Here is a 13,816-nt window from a genome sequence, read left to right as displayed (position 1 = left end):
GAATACGTGCCACATAATTTACTAGAGGAACAGTTTGTTTTGCCTCACAGTTTCAGAGGTTTCAGGTCGTGGTCAACTGATGCCAAGGCAGAAACATCATGGTGGAGGGGAGCTGCTCACCTCATGGCAGCAGGGGGGAGCTGGCAGGGGGCAGCCGGAGAAGGGCCTGGGACAAGTTGCGCCTCCAGGCACCTGCTTCCTCCCCTGCAGCCACCTCTTTAGCCCATCAGCTGTGAGCCCATCCACGGATTCATGCACTCTTAAGGTCCACCCTTCCTGAGCCAGTCACCTCTCCAGGCCCCTCTGAACATCTGTGCATAGTGGATCAAGCCCACAGCACACTTGTCCTTGGAGAACATGTTGTATTTAAACTATAGCCATCTTTTTGTGTCAAGTTTATAGTACTGTGAACTGTGTAACTTTTTCTAGTGAGGGGAAGAGAGTTATCAGCAATTGAGTATGACTCCTACTGTAGATGTGTTCAGTCTAGTCCATGTGTTCAGATGTGATTTATTTCCTAAGAAGTTGTTTTGTCAGGAGAAGATGAATGAAAATTCTCTGAACTTTTTTTTTTTTTTTTTTTTTTTTTTTTTTTTTTTTTTTTTTGTATTTTAGGGAAGGATCTACAGGGTGTTCAGGGTCTCACTGTTAGATCAGACTTGTAGTTCCTGTTTACAGCCTCCCAAGTGCTGGGATGACAGGCATGCGCCACCACACCAGTCTCAATTGCCATCTCAGTGTGTCCCAGGGCTGGCGCAGCAGGCCCAGGGATCAAACCCTTGGCCTCTGTGCCTGCTTGAAGACGCTTTAATCCACTGAGCTATTTGGCCGGCCCCCATCTTCTGATAATACTATGATTAGGGAAGAAGCTCACAGGTTGGTGAAGAAAGACTTCAATCTATGTCACATATTGTACATCCTCTTTGCTCTGTAAATTCTTTAAGGTAATGAAGTGCGCTCATGTTCTTTTGCTCTGCAGATTTTTTCTGGACTTGTGGCCCTAAGAAAAATCTGCAACCACCCTGATCTCTTTTCTGGAGGCCCCAAGAGTCTCGGAGGGCTTCCAGATAATGAACTCGAAGATCAGTTTGGCTACTGGAAGCGTTCTGGGAAGATGATTGTTGTTGAGTCTTTGTTGAAAATATGGCACAAACAGGGGCAGCGAGTACTGCTGTTTTCTCAGTCGAGACAGGTGAGTGTGCCCCAGCTTCTAATAAGACTTCAAGAAACAAGTCGATTCTTGGAACTTGGGATGTTTGATTTAAAACGTATGATACAGCCTAAAGTAATGCTTCCAGAGCAAATCTGCCAGGGAAACTAAGTAGCAGGCTGCGGAGCTGTGCACAAGGTTGAAAGTGATGTTCAAACTTGACTATGTATGTATGTATGTATGTATGTATGTATGTATAGGACCAGATAGGCACCTTGTGCCACTAAGTTGTATCTCCAGCCCTCAAACTTGACTTTTTAAAAAGCCTGTGATGAGATTCTGATGTGTAAGTGAGTTTATACCTGGGTTTGAGCTACTTACAAAAGCTGTAAGAATTATATGTAAGAAATACCAAAACAGTCTTATAGCATTTCATTTCTCCATTTTAAAACAATAAGCTCTTTTCATAGAGGCCACTGGGAAAGGCATGACTGTGGACCCGGTGTACCGACCTTTTCTCCCCCAGATGCTGCATATCCTCGAGGTGTTCCTGAGAGCCCAGAGGTACTCCTATCTCAAAATGGATGGTAGCACCACCATCGCCTCGCGACAGCCGCTGATCACAAGATACAACGAGGTAACGAGGACTGTGAGGGAGATGGGCAGTTGGGCAGTGCGGCGGCCACACCACTGAGATGGCATCCTCTGGGGTTTGGCAGTGGGCAGCAGGACTTTCTGCCTTTTCCTCTGTGCTGTTGCAGATCATGGGGATGTTGCGTGCACGTGCATGTGTGTGTTTGTGTATGCGTGTGAAGGAAGTGTTTGCCCTGGAAACCCAGTTTGTAACTGTTCCTGGCATAATATTAAATGTGGGAGCTGTGAGATGAGGTCTGGCTTCACAGAGCTCTCCAGGCCGCAATCATCACAGTCCCTGGGGGTGGCTCAAGCACCTGGGTGGGGTGTGAGCAGCCCAAAGCACAGAGCTGGGGCTCCCGTGACACTTCCATTGCATCGTGTGTCTTGCCTGCAGGATGCGTCCATCTTTGTGTTTCTTCTGACCACGCGGGTGGGTGGCATAGGTGTCAACCTGACCGGGGCCAACAGAGTGATCATCTACGACCCTGACTGGAACCCAAGCACGGATACTCAGGTCTGTCTTGTGCCTTAAAACGAGAACGTATGAGAGCAGTTTTGTGGCTGTGGTTATCCTCCCGTGTTCTAGCTGGCTCCTGAGTGCCATCTGTGTTCTGGCTCTGCAGCAGTTTATCTACGGCGCCCACTCGTAGTGTGGGCAAAGGGACCACATGTCGAGCTGGACCTCTGCTTTCAGATCTAGATGTCCGGTTCTGTTCTGTCAATGGCTGTTTGCTCCACTACATGACCTTAGCACTCTTGCCAGAATTCTGACTCTGGGAGTGAAAGGCAGCAGCCCTCTACCTCGACGTCCCTCCAGCAGCGTCCCTCCAGCAGGGCCTTTGCTGAGCTCTCTTTCTGCCGCAGGCCCGGGAGCGAGCCTGGAGGATAGGCCAGAAGAGGCAGGTGACTGTGTATCGCCTTTTGACAGCTGGCACCATCGAGGAGAAGATTTACCACCGGTCAGTGAGACACTGCCTCCGCTTTGCACACCCAGGGTTTGCGTGGGGAGAACCTTAAAGTATTGTGGTAAAATGTCTTCCATGTTAGGATAATATCTGCTGGAACTTAAAGGATATAGTTTTTTTTTTTTTTTTTTTTTGTGGTACCAGGGATTGAACTCAATTCTACTGAGCTGTCTCCCCAGTCCTTGTTTTGTATTTTTCTTTGCCATTAAAATAAACATAGGTTTCATCACTATTGTATCTTTTTTTTTTCAGTACAATGAATAAAAATTAAAAATAAAATAAACCTAGAAGTTATTGTGAGGTTTTTAATACCTGATTGTTGTACCTGGGTCTGCTTTAATGGCCACTTATGTCAACTTGGTATCCGCTATACCTTAGAGAAGTTCCTACCTCCTATAGAAAAGTTGTGAAAGAGGCAAAGTAGAAGTTTGCATCTTGGCACTGCCAATGTGCGCAAGTGCAGCGCTCCCCGTACAGCTGCCTCTGCCTCGGGCAGCCGGTGAGGCTTTGGCACAGCTCTGTGGGGACAGGTCAGAGCAAGCATGTGTGAAGCCCGGCTGAGCATTCCCTGAGCGAGAGCCCCTTCACCAGGAGCCAGGGAGGCCAGCTCCTCAGACCCCAGAGAGGATACGGGGCTCAGGCTCGTATGTGAAAAGGCATTTTTTAAAATGTGGTGAACCTTGCAGGTGCAAAAATCTTGTTGGATAGAAATAATAAGTATTATTTCTAATTGAATTCTATGAAACACTAAGTTAAGCAGTACATACTATGTCAAGGTTGAAAGTTTGGGCATTGTTTCACTGTTTATTCAGCTGCAGCTCTGACCTTTCTCACATTGCTTCATAATTGGAATATGCAAGTAGCACTAAGCATTGTTTTGTATCATCTTAATTTTTGTCCTTTCAGACAAATCTTCAAACAGTTTTTGACAAACAGAGTGTTAAAAGATCCAAAGCAAAGACGGTTTTTTAAATCCAACGACCTTTACGAACTGTTCACTCTGACTAGCCCTGATCCATCGCAGAGCACTGAAACAAGTGCTATCTTTGCAGGTACTACAGAGGGCCTTTGATTTAAGGTAATAAGTTACATAAGCCTCGTGCGCTTAGAATTCGCTGTGCTTTCCCTTTCATAGGAACTGGCTCAGATGTTCCAACACCCAAACAGCACTTAAAAAGGAAGATTCTACCAGCCTTTGGAGCAGACCAGGACGTACCAAAATGCAGGAGGTTCCCAGATTCTAATGTACTTGGAACTGTGGCCACATCCGCTGAAGATCAATCTCAGGCAGTGGGAGCTGAAGGAAGCACGGTAACTTGCAGTGCAGATAGCCCTTCGAGAGGGGACCCCCAGCCAGTTGGCAGCGAGACTCTCAGTGATGGTGTTAGAGGAGAGACAAGCGTGCTGTCTGGACCAGAGGAACCACCAGTGACCGGCAGAAACGGGCCCTGCTGCGGTTCCCCGGGAATCAGCAGAGTGCTAGGGCCATCTGGTGAGGAAAGCACTGCCGCAAAGCAAGGGCCTTCTGGTGATGGAGACGGCAGACAGGTTTCGGCAGAACCTCCCTGGGAGAATGCTCAGGTGAGAAGTCATTCCTGTAAGCACAAGTCAAAAACAAAGCATCAGGGTGTGGTGGAAGAGGGAGCCCCGAAGAAGCAACAGAGACCCGAGGGCTCCAAGCACCGCAGAGATGCCAAGTTTGAGGGCACAAGAGTGCCACACCTGGTGAAGAGGAGGCGGTTCCGCAAGCACGACGCAGACCCGGAGAGCGAAGCCAGGGCCCGCAGTGGTGATGACTATGTTCTAGAAAAGCTTTTCAAGAAGTCAGGTAATGTCCTTGGTGCCTGTGCCATGGGGTGCGAGGCTGTACTCAGCCTGGCAGTGCGGAGCATTCTCCTGAATTCAGATTTGAAATGTGATGTTCCAAAGACAGCATCAATCCTCTTTCTGTACCTGAAAAATAGATTTTCCTTCCAGGCATTTCTGTACAGCAAAGAATGGTAGTTAGCATACAACCACTTGCAAGAGAAGTGTGAGGCTCTGGACAGACGTGTACGCCTTCCTCACCTTCCCTGGAAGATGATACCATAGAAGTACGGAGAGGGGCAAGCATCTAGATGTACGAAAGCTGATAGCACAGTGCCTAGGGAAAGCACTTGAGGTTGGCCCAGTACTGAGATGGGGCCGAACCCTTCTGTGCTTAGTCTTCCCTGGGAGGGCCCTCCTTTCAGCTTAGTGCCACTGTGTCCTCAAAGAAAAAGTGGTCGTCACCAAGGGGTACCTAGGTTCTTCTGAGAAGACAGGTATGTGTGGTACTTCCGAAAGACTTAGGTTTAACATGATTACATTTCATGCATAATTTCTTACCTTAAGATAATTTCAGACTTAGTTGAAATAGTACACACAAGTCAGCTGTTACCTTACTCCTTGGTTAAAGTTTGCAGTGTGTTCTTACCCTTCACATGCACAGGGAAACACACCTGCCTCCTGGCAGGAAGGCGCAGAAGTGGTAGTGCTCTAACCCACACACATCTGGGGGACCCATGTGAGTCTGTTCTGTCACTGGCTAAGGTTGCTTAGTTGAGGTGGGGTCTGTAATATTTCTCAGCTCTAATACTTATTTTCCTTTGAAATTAATACCCTATGAGGTCATGTAGACATCCTGTTCCTCAGAAAACTTATTCACCAGCTTTAGAATCCATCAGTGACTGCCTCTGTCGATTAGTACTATTGGTGATTAGTGTCCCACTGTAAGGGTTTTCCTGCCCCTGGTTTGTTGCTTTATTCAGAGGGATGGGGACATAGCTTAATGGTAGAGTGCTTGTTTAGTATGCATCAGACCCTGGGGTCATCCCCAGTACCCCCCAAAAAAACCCAAGATTTATTTTTCTGTCAGTATGAAGTCTTACGTTTTCTTTCACAACTATAATCCCTTAATATTACTGTGGTACCTGTTGTCTTAGATTTGCCTGGCAGGAGCTCCATTTTGCTTTCCTGTTTTCTCATTATTCCTTGAACACCTGCTGACTTGCTGGTGCACCAAAGGTGTGAGCTCCACTCTTCTCCTCCAGCCCTGGCATCAGTCACTTTCGCAAGAACCCTTGGAGAATGGTATTTGATAACGAGGACCTGGTGTCTCAGGTTCACTGCTAGTGCTGTGTCACTGCTTCTCTGCAGAGCTAGAAGCAGATGCATGTGTGGGTATATTTAGGCATGTTTGTGTGCATGCACATGCACATGCACAGATACACACATGTACATCTGTCCATAGAGCCATGACTTTGGCTTCCAGCGAGGATGGAATAGCACTTTCTGACCCACTTAGAACCACTGAGATGTGGACAGGATCTATCATTGTTTCTTGAATACCAAAGGGCAGTCTGTGAGTGACCTCTGAGAGGGGAGAGGTGAACTGAAGCCTCCAGTTGCTGCTGGAGGGCACAGCGTGGAGGGAGCTAACAGGATAGACAGGATAGAGTGCTCCAGAAGACTCCTTCCACCTGCAGAGGCTCCTCGTAGACCTCAGCTGAGTGCTGCTGGCACTTGGGTGTGAGGGAGTTCCCGGGCCCAGGACTCAGTTCCTCATCCTGTCCGGGCCCGCCAGCCCGCCCTGGATCCTCATCTGTTGGGCATTGGGAGGTGTTAGCGGAAGGCTCTTGTTGCAGGATTGGTTAGAGTTAGCATTCTCTCAGCCTCCCCTGGCCCTTTATAGGGATGCGTGAATACCCAGCAAGATCAAGTTCACATGGCTGGGCCAAACCACGTGCACTGCTGTGTGCAGAGGCAGGAAAATGTGATGGGAAAGGAAGTGGAGCTGGCCCAGGCCCGCCAGGGGTGCCAGGCTGCCTGTCGGGCTCGTGCCTCCACAAAGTCAGCCAGAGCTCAGTATCTGCTTTTACCTCTTGTCCTCAAAACACTATGTTCAGATGTTTCTTTTTCTTCCATTTGTTGTGTTTCACAGTTAAGTTGTTTTAAATTGCTACCAACTTAAAACAGTTTTGTTCATTTGTGTCTGTATAGGTGTTCACTGTATTTCATTTTACTTTGTGAATTTGTAACATATTAACATACATACAAAAGAGTCACCCTCCACCCTTTCTCCTCAGTTTTTGGCATTTCCTTCTATAGTTTCTTTTGCCAAAGTAAACAAACACACATGCATAATTTTACATTCCTTGTATACAGTAGTACTTCAGTTCATAAACGCTTAGGTTCATAAACAGTTTTATTTGTAAACTAAAGCATTGGCAAAATTTTGCTTCTGTTTGGGAACTCTAAATCGGATGATGAACATGATCACAGCCATCTTCCTTGCTCAAGTGAAAACATGATTATCTTCCTGAGAATCATAAAATGGTTTAAGTTCAGGAACCAAAGGATCACTGTACACTCTTCTGTTCCTTTTTGAAAAAATCATGTAACTGACAGTTGCTCCAGTTTTATTCACTGAGCTTCCTGCTTTTAATTCACAGTTGAGCATTTCCATTATCTAGTTTTTTATTAATCATAATGCTACAGTAAATCATCTTGTGTCTACTTCTTTTAGTATTGTTAGCTTTTCCTTCAGACAAAATCCCTGTGAGTAGCATTGCACCTGTGTGGAAATTTGGGTTGTTTTGAGATACTGTCTAACTGCTCTGCATATTGAGATAAATCAATCATCACTAGCTTTGTACAAGTATCTGTCCCCAGACTGTGGCAAAAGAGTATGTTAAATTTATAGTTTTTTGCTAGTCTGAATGGTAAGAAATGCTGTCCTCTTAGTGTTAATTTTGCATTTATTTTATAATAAATTGAGTAGCATGTATAGGGCCATTTTTATTTTTTTTTCTTTTTTCATGTGAGTTGTCTATTAAATCTTTTTAGAGGGATGTTCTTTTTTGAGGCTATTTCTTGCCATGTACTTCAGCCTGGTCTTGAGCTCACTTTGTAGCCCTGGCTGGTCTGGACCTCACCATGATCCTCCTGCCTCAGCCTCCCAAGTGCTGGCATTACAGGCATGTGCCACCATGCCCAGCCTTGTTACGTCTTTTGCCTGTTTTCTAAGTTAAGTTTTTGGTCTTCTCCCTCCTTGGTTTTTTAGGCTTCTTTATAAATTAGGAACATTTGCTCTAATATCTCCATTTATTTTATTTTTCATATAATTGTAAACATTTTCTCTGTTTGCCTTGTTTTATTTATAGTAATTTTTCCCATGGTAAAGTTATTTTTAAAAATATATTCAAATGTACTAGTCTTATTTGTTACAAATTTTTAGTCATAGTTAGCAAGCCTTTTCTACTCTTAGCTAATATCAAATTCTCCATGTTTTCCTCTGCTGTGTGAATTCTCTACATTTTCTGCATTGTGAACTCTGATGCATTTGAGTTGCATTCACCACCTTTCCTTTCATTGTATGTTTAAATCCGTTTTTCTCACTGACTCTCCTGCTTCTGTCAGACAATACCACCCCATGTGAGGTGGTATCTCCTTTTGTTCTTTGCCGGCAGTCCACGCCTTGTCTGTCCCTTCTCAGCACAGACTTGGGAGTCAGAGCCTGCTCTCTGTCCATCAGGGCACAGCTTTGCCTTTCCAGGGTCTTCCTGGAGATTTGCACTGGTTCACTTTTTCATACAGACTTTTGTATCTGCCCGTTAGCTGCATGAGCAGAGTAGTTGGTACCCGGTGGGGTGGTCCTAAGCACAGAAATGAACAGGGAAAGCAGCAGTTATTGAGTTGCCTAGTCAAGAACAAGGAAGTCTTTGTATCTGTTCAAGCCTAATAATAAAGTGCCCTCCTGCTAGTATTTTAAAGTTTTGACCATGTAAGGTGTGCAAATCTCCTGGGTTTATTCCTATTTTATGTTGTCATTGTATAGGGTATTTCCTCTACCATTTTACTCTTTAACTGTGAAAGTGGAAAGGCTGTAGGTTTCTTTAGGTTAATTTTTGCATTGTCACCATTGAGTTTTTTTTTTTTTTTTTGGGTTTCTAGGTGTACCATTATTTAAAAATGTCAAAAGACTGGGTGAAGTGACACACACTTGTAATCCTAGATACCTGGGAGACTAAAGCGGGAGGTTGGTAGCTTTGAGGCCAACCTGAGCAACTAAGCAAGACCTTGACTCAAACTTTTAAAAATGTGGGGTGGGAGGTGTTTTAGGTAAAGGTCAGTCAGTGGCAGATGCTTGCCTAGCATGAGCAAGGTCTTGGCTTTAATCCTAACCATTTTTGTAAAACAAAAAATACTTTTAATTTTTCACTTTTCAATTTACATCTCTAATTGATTTTTCTTTTACTACACTGACTAATAAGTCCAATTAAATGTCAAATAGTATTGAAGATAATGGACATCTTAGCTCTCCTATCCTTAGTATAAGTCACCTCTAGTGTTTACTCATTAAGATTTTGATGTTAAACCTAACGTATGTGTTTTTTTAAAAAGTTCCCAATTTTTTGAGTGTTTTCATCAGGCGTAGATGTTAAAGTTTGTCAAAGGCATTAGAATTATCATGTATAGGGCTGAGAGAATAGCTTAGTTGTAGAACACTTACTTAGAAATATCACCTATGGATGACGTTGAAACTAATATAATATAAGGTAATGAATTTCTTAATGTTGAACCAAACTTGAATTCTTAGATAATGCCTACTGGTTTATGCATCAAATTGTATTGTTTTCTTTGTTGCTGGACTCTGTTTGCTGATGTTATAACTAATACTTCCTCATTGATGTCTATAAATGATGCAACATGTAGTTTTCTGTTGTGTGTGACATTGGTAGTTCTCTTCTGTTTCTTCTGTGTTACTGGTCTGATTTCCTAGAAAGTTGTCTACTTTTCATGTTTGCATACATGTATACAAGATATTCTTACTATTTTAATTTGCTTCTGTTTCAAGACAGTTTCTTGTCACTTATAATCAAATAAATTTATTTTTATTTCTTTGAGTAAGCTAAGATAGAGCAATATCTGTTGATTTTTTTTGCAATAAACCAAGATTTTTTATTTACTACCTAGACCAATGATTGTTCTCTTTTTTTGTTTTAATTTTTGCTTTTATCTTTTATTATTCTATCCTAGTAATTTGCTCATGTTGAATTTTGATGCCTTTTTTTTTAAGCATGATTTGCTCCTTTTATAACTTGTACTTGGAAATTTAACTCACTTTTATTCATTCATTTTCATTGACATGTCTTGAAACCTATATATTTTCCACTATGACCACATTGATTTTATCCCGCTTAATCTGGACTGTTTTCAGGATCATTACTTTTTAGAAATTTTAGAATTCAGGCTTAGATTTTTCCTTTCATTGAAAAGTTAGTGGGAAGCACTTGCTTTTCTTCCTGGGTGCAGGAAGAGCTTAAGCATTATGGTTGTGATTAAAGCCTTCTCTTGAGTTATTCTAAAACACGGATCACTTCTAGCTCCCCTGTAGGGCAGCGGTGTGAGTAGAACCTGCCTTTGTGATGTTCCCAAGCTGCAGCAGACACTCAGTAAGGAGTGCTTAGTGGGGCCTTCATTTTTGTCTTCTGCAGGGCCAGACCACTGGGGGGAGTGAAGCGCGCGCACCCGCGGTCCCACTCATACTGCTTCCTCTCTCCCTGCTAGTGGGTGTGCACAGCGTGGTGAAGCACGACGCCATCATGGACGGCGCCAGCCCAGACTACGTGCTCGTGGAGGCAGAAGCCAACCGCGTGGCGCAGGACGCCCTGAAAGCCCTACGGCTGTCCCGTCAGCAGTGTCTGGGTGCCACCTCTGGTGTCCCCACCTGGACCGGCCACAGGGGCACTGGAGTGAAGTAAGAGCTCCTCCTTGGGGCACCCCAGGGCAGCCAGAAGTTGGGCGAGAGTGCACGTGAGACACTCACTCACTGCAGCAGTGGAAGCCGGGGCCAGTACAGGTTTGGGTGACTTGGGCATGCCACTGTCACCTTACCTCCCTCACTTCGACCCTGGCTGTCCAGACCTTGATGGGGAGAAGTGGTCAGTTTTAAGAGACAGTGTTATAAATAGGAGGAGCTACTTTTAAGTTCAGTTTGTTCAGCCACGAGGCTATTCAGCAGCCCATTGGAATCATCAACTTGCCCCCTAACTCCCCGCCTGCTGAACAAGGTCTGAGGTCCTGAGGCCCCGAGATGCACCCGTGGCTTCCCTGGCAGAGCAGGGTGAAGGAGCTGGGGTGGGGGTGGGGAGAAACAGTGCAGCTTTGGAAGAACAGCCCTAGAGGTGGCTTTTCCCAGAAGAGTTGTCAATGAATGAATATTTTGACTGCTTGGGTCACAAAAGCTAATGTTTCTCTACTGTGCTGCTTTTCCTTACTTAGGAGTAGATTTGGTCAGAAAAGGAACTCCAGCCTCTCCGTGCGGTGTCCATTGTCTTCAGCAGAAAAGTGCCAGGTAACAGGATAGCTCATTTTCCACGTGTAAGACATACTTGACAACATTTCGTGCCATCCTGAGCATGAAAGGGATGGTTGTCGCCAGCATGGTGACGTCTGGTATTTGTGTTTGGGTTCTGATTTGTGATGTTGATGTTTTCTCTGGAATCTAAAAGGGCCTCTGACTTCTAAAACCAGGGTCCGCATCAGCATTTTTGTTCTTTGCTTAGAACAAACCTTGTACAGGGACAGGCATGCCACCGTAGAGTATATCCTGCCTGTTTTAGGGGCCTGCCCATTCCAGAGATCCCCACCAACTAGAGTGAAGGCCCAGAAAGCCATCTGCAGCATCCTAGCCCAGGCCTGAGGAGCTGCCAGGCAAGACTCCCCTGTCCCCAGCCCTGTAGCACCCCGCTTTCCCCCAGTGCTTGCAGGATGGTAAATTGCTTCAGGCCTCCCTCAGCACTGTCTTGCTAATGTTGTGTTAGTGCTACAACTTTGAGACTCCCAATTTTAGATGCTTGTGAGCATGTTCCAGAATGAATCCTTCTGACCTGCCACATTCTATGCTTTTAGCAGTAGGATTCTGGAGTGCTTCCCAGGTGTGATTTGTGCTGTTGTTGCAAGGAAACTCATGTGAGGTGTAGACAGGATGAAGAGTGCTGAGTGAGTGAAGGGAGAGGAAGGGTGCTGTGTGCCGGTCTGTACCATCCTGGCAGCTCTGCACCTCTGTCCACTCACGTGTAGCACATGACCTGAATGTGGCCTAGGACCCTCCATTCCATACATTTTCTTTGTTAGGAAATGTTAATAGCAGCTGGACTCTGTTGGGCTCTCTTTTCCCTTGGACTGTGATATAAAGTCAGTGTGAGCCCCCCCCCCCCTGCTTGGTGCCTGGCTAACTTGGGGCTCCCCAGTGCCTCTGGGAGCTAAGGGGTAGATAACCTAGAAATCCAGCGTGTCAGTGCAGCCGCCTTCTTTCTCCAGGACGGTGTGGTGAAAAGGGAAGGACGAGCACACACATCTGAGCACTTCAGCGGAAAAGCGGATGACGTGGACTCTTCTGCTGTGCTCCCCTCCTCCTCCCTCTTGGCCAGGATGAGAGCGAGAAACCACCTGATCCTTCCTGAGCGCTTGGAGAATGAAAATGGGCACACACCAGAGGCAGCTGCACTGCCGCCCCCCACCACCGAGCATGATGACCTGCTGGTGGAGATGAGGAACTTCATTGCCTTCCAAGCCCGCGTGGACGGCCAGGCCAGCACCCGCGAGATCCTGCAGGAGTTTGAGTCCAAGCTGTCTGCAGCACAGTCCTGCGTCTTCCGGGAGCTACTGAGAAACCTGTGCACCTTTCACAGGACACCAAGTGGGGAGGGGGTGTGGAGACTCAAGTCGGAGTACCGCTGAGCCCTGCATCCTCCCCTTTGCTCCCAGCACAGGCTTCTGAGCCTGCCTGTGCCCGTGACCTGCTCTTCCTTCACATGACATCTACCTCATAACCAGATCTGAGGAAGGGTGCTCTTCCTCAGGCTGAAAAGTCTTAATCATGCTGACTAAAGAAAGTACTGGGTTTGGGGGTGGGACTAGAAATTATGTTGTAAAATCAGGGACCCAACAGTTGCCCCTTACACTCCTGAGGATGTTTGTGGGGCAGATGTCTCCGTTTGTTTTTTTACTGGTGCTAGAAACATGACTTCCATTCAGTCGACCTACTCAATGCGTTAGGTCACCAATACATTGATAGCAGCAATATTTCAGTGTATATTGTTATTTGCCATTTGCCACCCAAAAAATACAGGTTTGTTATGTTACAAAACAGTTGCCGGTATGAACAGTCTCCTTTTAAGCCACCATCGCATTGACAGGTTTTAAAATGTTCATTTTTGGTGCTGAGGGTTGCGCTCAGCGACTCACACGCGAGTGCAGGCTCTGTCCCGGGCTGCACATCTCACTGCAAGTGTTTCCAGAAGTCAAGTAGGAAGTAGCTTGTTAACAAATACCAAGACATCTGTCTGCAGAAAGTCATTTGCTTCGTTCCTCCTGGCTATGCTTTAGGCAAAAACATCCTTCCCCCTCCAACAGTAACTGGTGGTTTTGGGAAAGCTGAAATGTGTTACCAGGTTTTACAAATTACCAAGCAGAACTGCTAGTAAACACACTAAGTGACATGCATCCACCCAGGAATGTCCTTGCAGACCACAGCCAGGGTCGTGGCCTATGCCTGTGTGGCAGGTGTCCCCTTGGCCCCTGTGGAGCCCGTGCCTTCAGACCTGTGCACCCCTTCAGCTTTGGCTTCTCTGCCTGGCTGCAGCCATCTTCCACCTTCCCCGCGCTGTGACTCTCCTGCTTGGCTGGGTTGCTTTTCACTTGAGTGTGTTGTACCTGGATTTATGGATCTGTAGCAGTACAGCCTCACTCCTGTCCCTCAGCTTTGTGTCTTAGGGTTTTGATTATATATTTTGGGGGGAGATTATCTTACTTTCTTCACTTTGCCATAGAAGGGATTGCTAAGGTCAGTAAGTTGCAGCCTTCAGTACCTTCATGGCTGGTTTGCTCCCGGGGCACTATTTTTATGTTTGTAATCTTTAGCCTATAGAAAAATTGTGTCTATTTCTCAAGACTTCTGACTTGTAGTACAGAAGTTCAAATCCTATTGAGCTAGAGAAGGTGTGGCCTTCCTTTGACTAAAGGTACCTGTCACAAGTTG

The 13,816-nt window shown here is 45.7% G+C and overlaps 1 protein-coding gene across 2 annotated transcripts in view; it reads left to right on the top strand.

The window, feature by feature from the left end:
• Positions 1-13,350, top strand: part of Ercc6 (ERCC excision repair 6, chromatin remodeling factor) — a 67,985-nt gene extending 54,635 nt beyond the window's left edge. For both annotated transcript variants that reach the window (XM_023707256.1, XM_023707255.1), the window contains exons 13-21: positions 980-1,192; positions 1,677-1,787; positions 2,181-2,300; positions 2,651-2,745; positions 3,658-3,803; positions 3,887-4,579; positions 10,342-10,531; positions 11,056-11,128; positions 12,097-13,350. In XM_023707256.1, coding sequence (XP_023563024.1) covers positions 980-1,192; positions 1,677-1,787; positions 2,181-2,300; positions 2,651-2,745; positions 3,658-3,803; positions 3,887-4,579; positions 10,342-10,531; positions 11,056-11,128; positions 12,097-12,516 — 2,061 coding nt within the window. In that variant the 3' untranslated portion in view covers positions 12,517-13,350. The remainder of the gene's footprint in view (positions 1-979; positions 1,193-1,676; positions 1,788-2,180; positions 2,301-2,650; positions 2,746-3,657; positions 3,804-3,886; positions 4,580-10,341; positions 10,532-11,055; positions 11,129-12,096) is intronic.
• Positions 13,351-13,816: the final 466 nt, after the last annotated feature.

Source organism: Octodon degus, unplaced genomic scaffold (assembly GCF_000260255.1).
Source record: "Octodon degus isolate 3935 unplaced genomic scaffold, OctDeg1.0 scaffold00285, whole genome shotgun sequence".
Taxonomy (NCBI): domain Eukaryota; kingdom Metazoa; phylum Chordata; class Mammalia; order Rodentia; family Octodontidae; genus Octodon; species Octodon degus.
The sequence above is the reverse complement of the archived record's forward strand: the minus strand, read 5'-3'. Positions and strand labels throughout refer to the sequence as shown.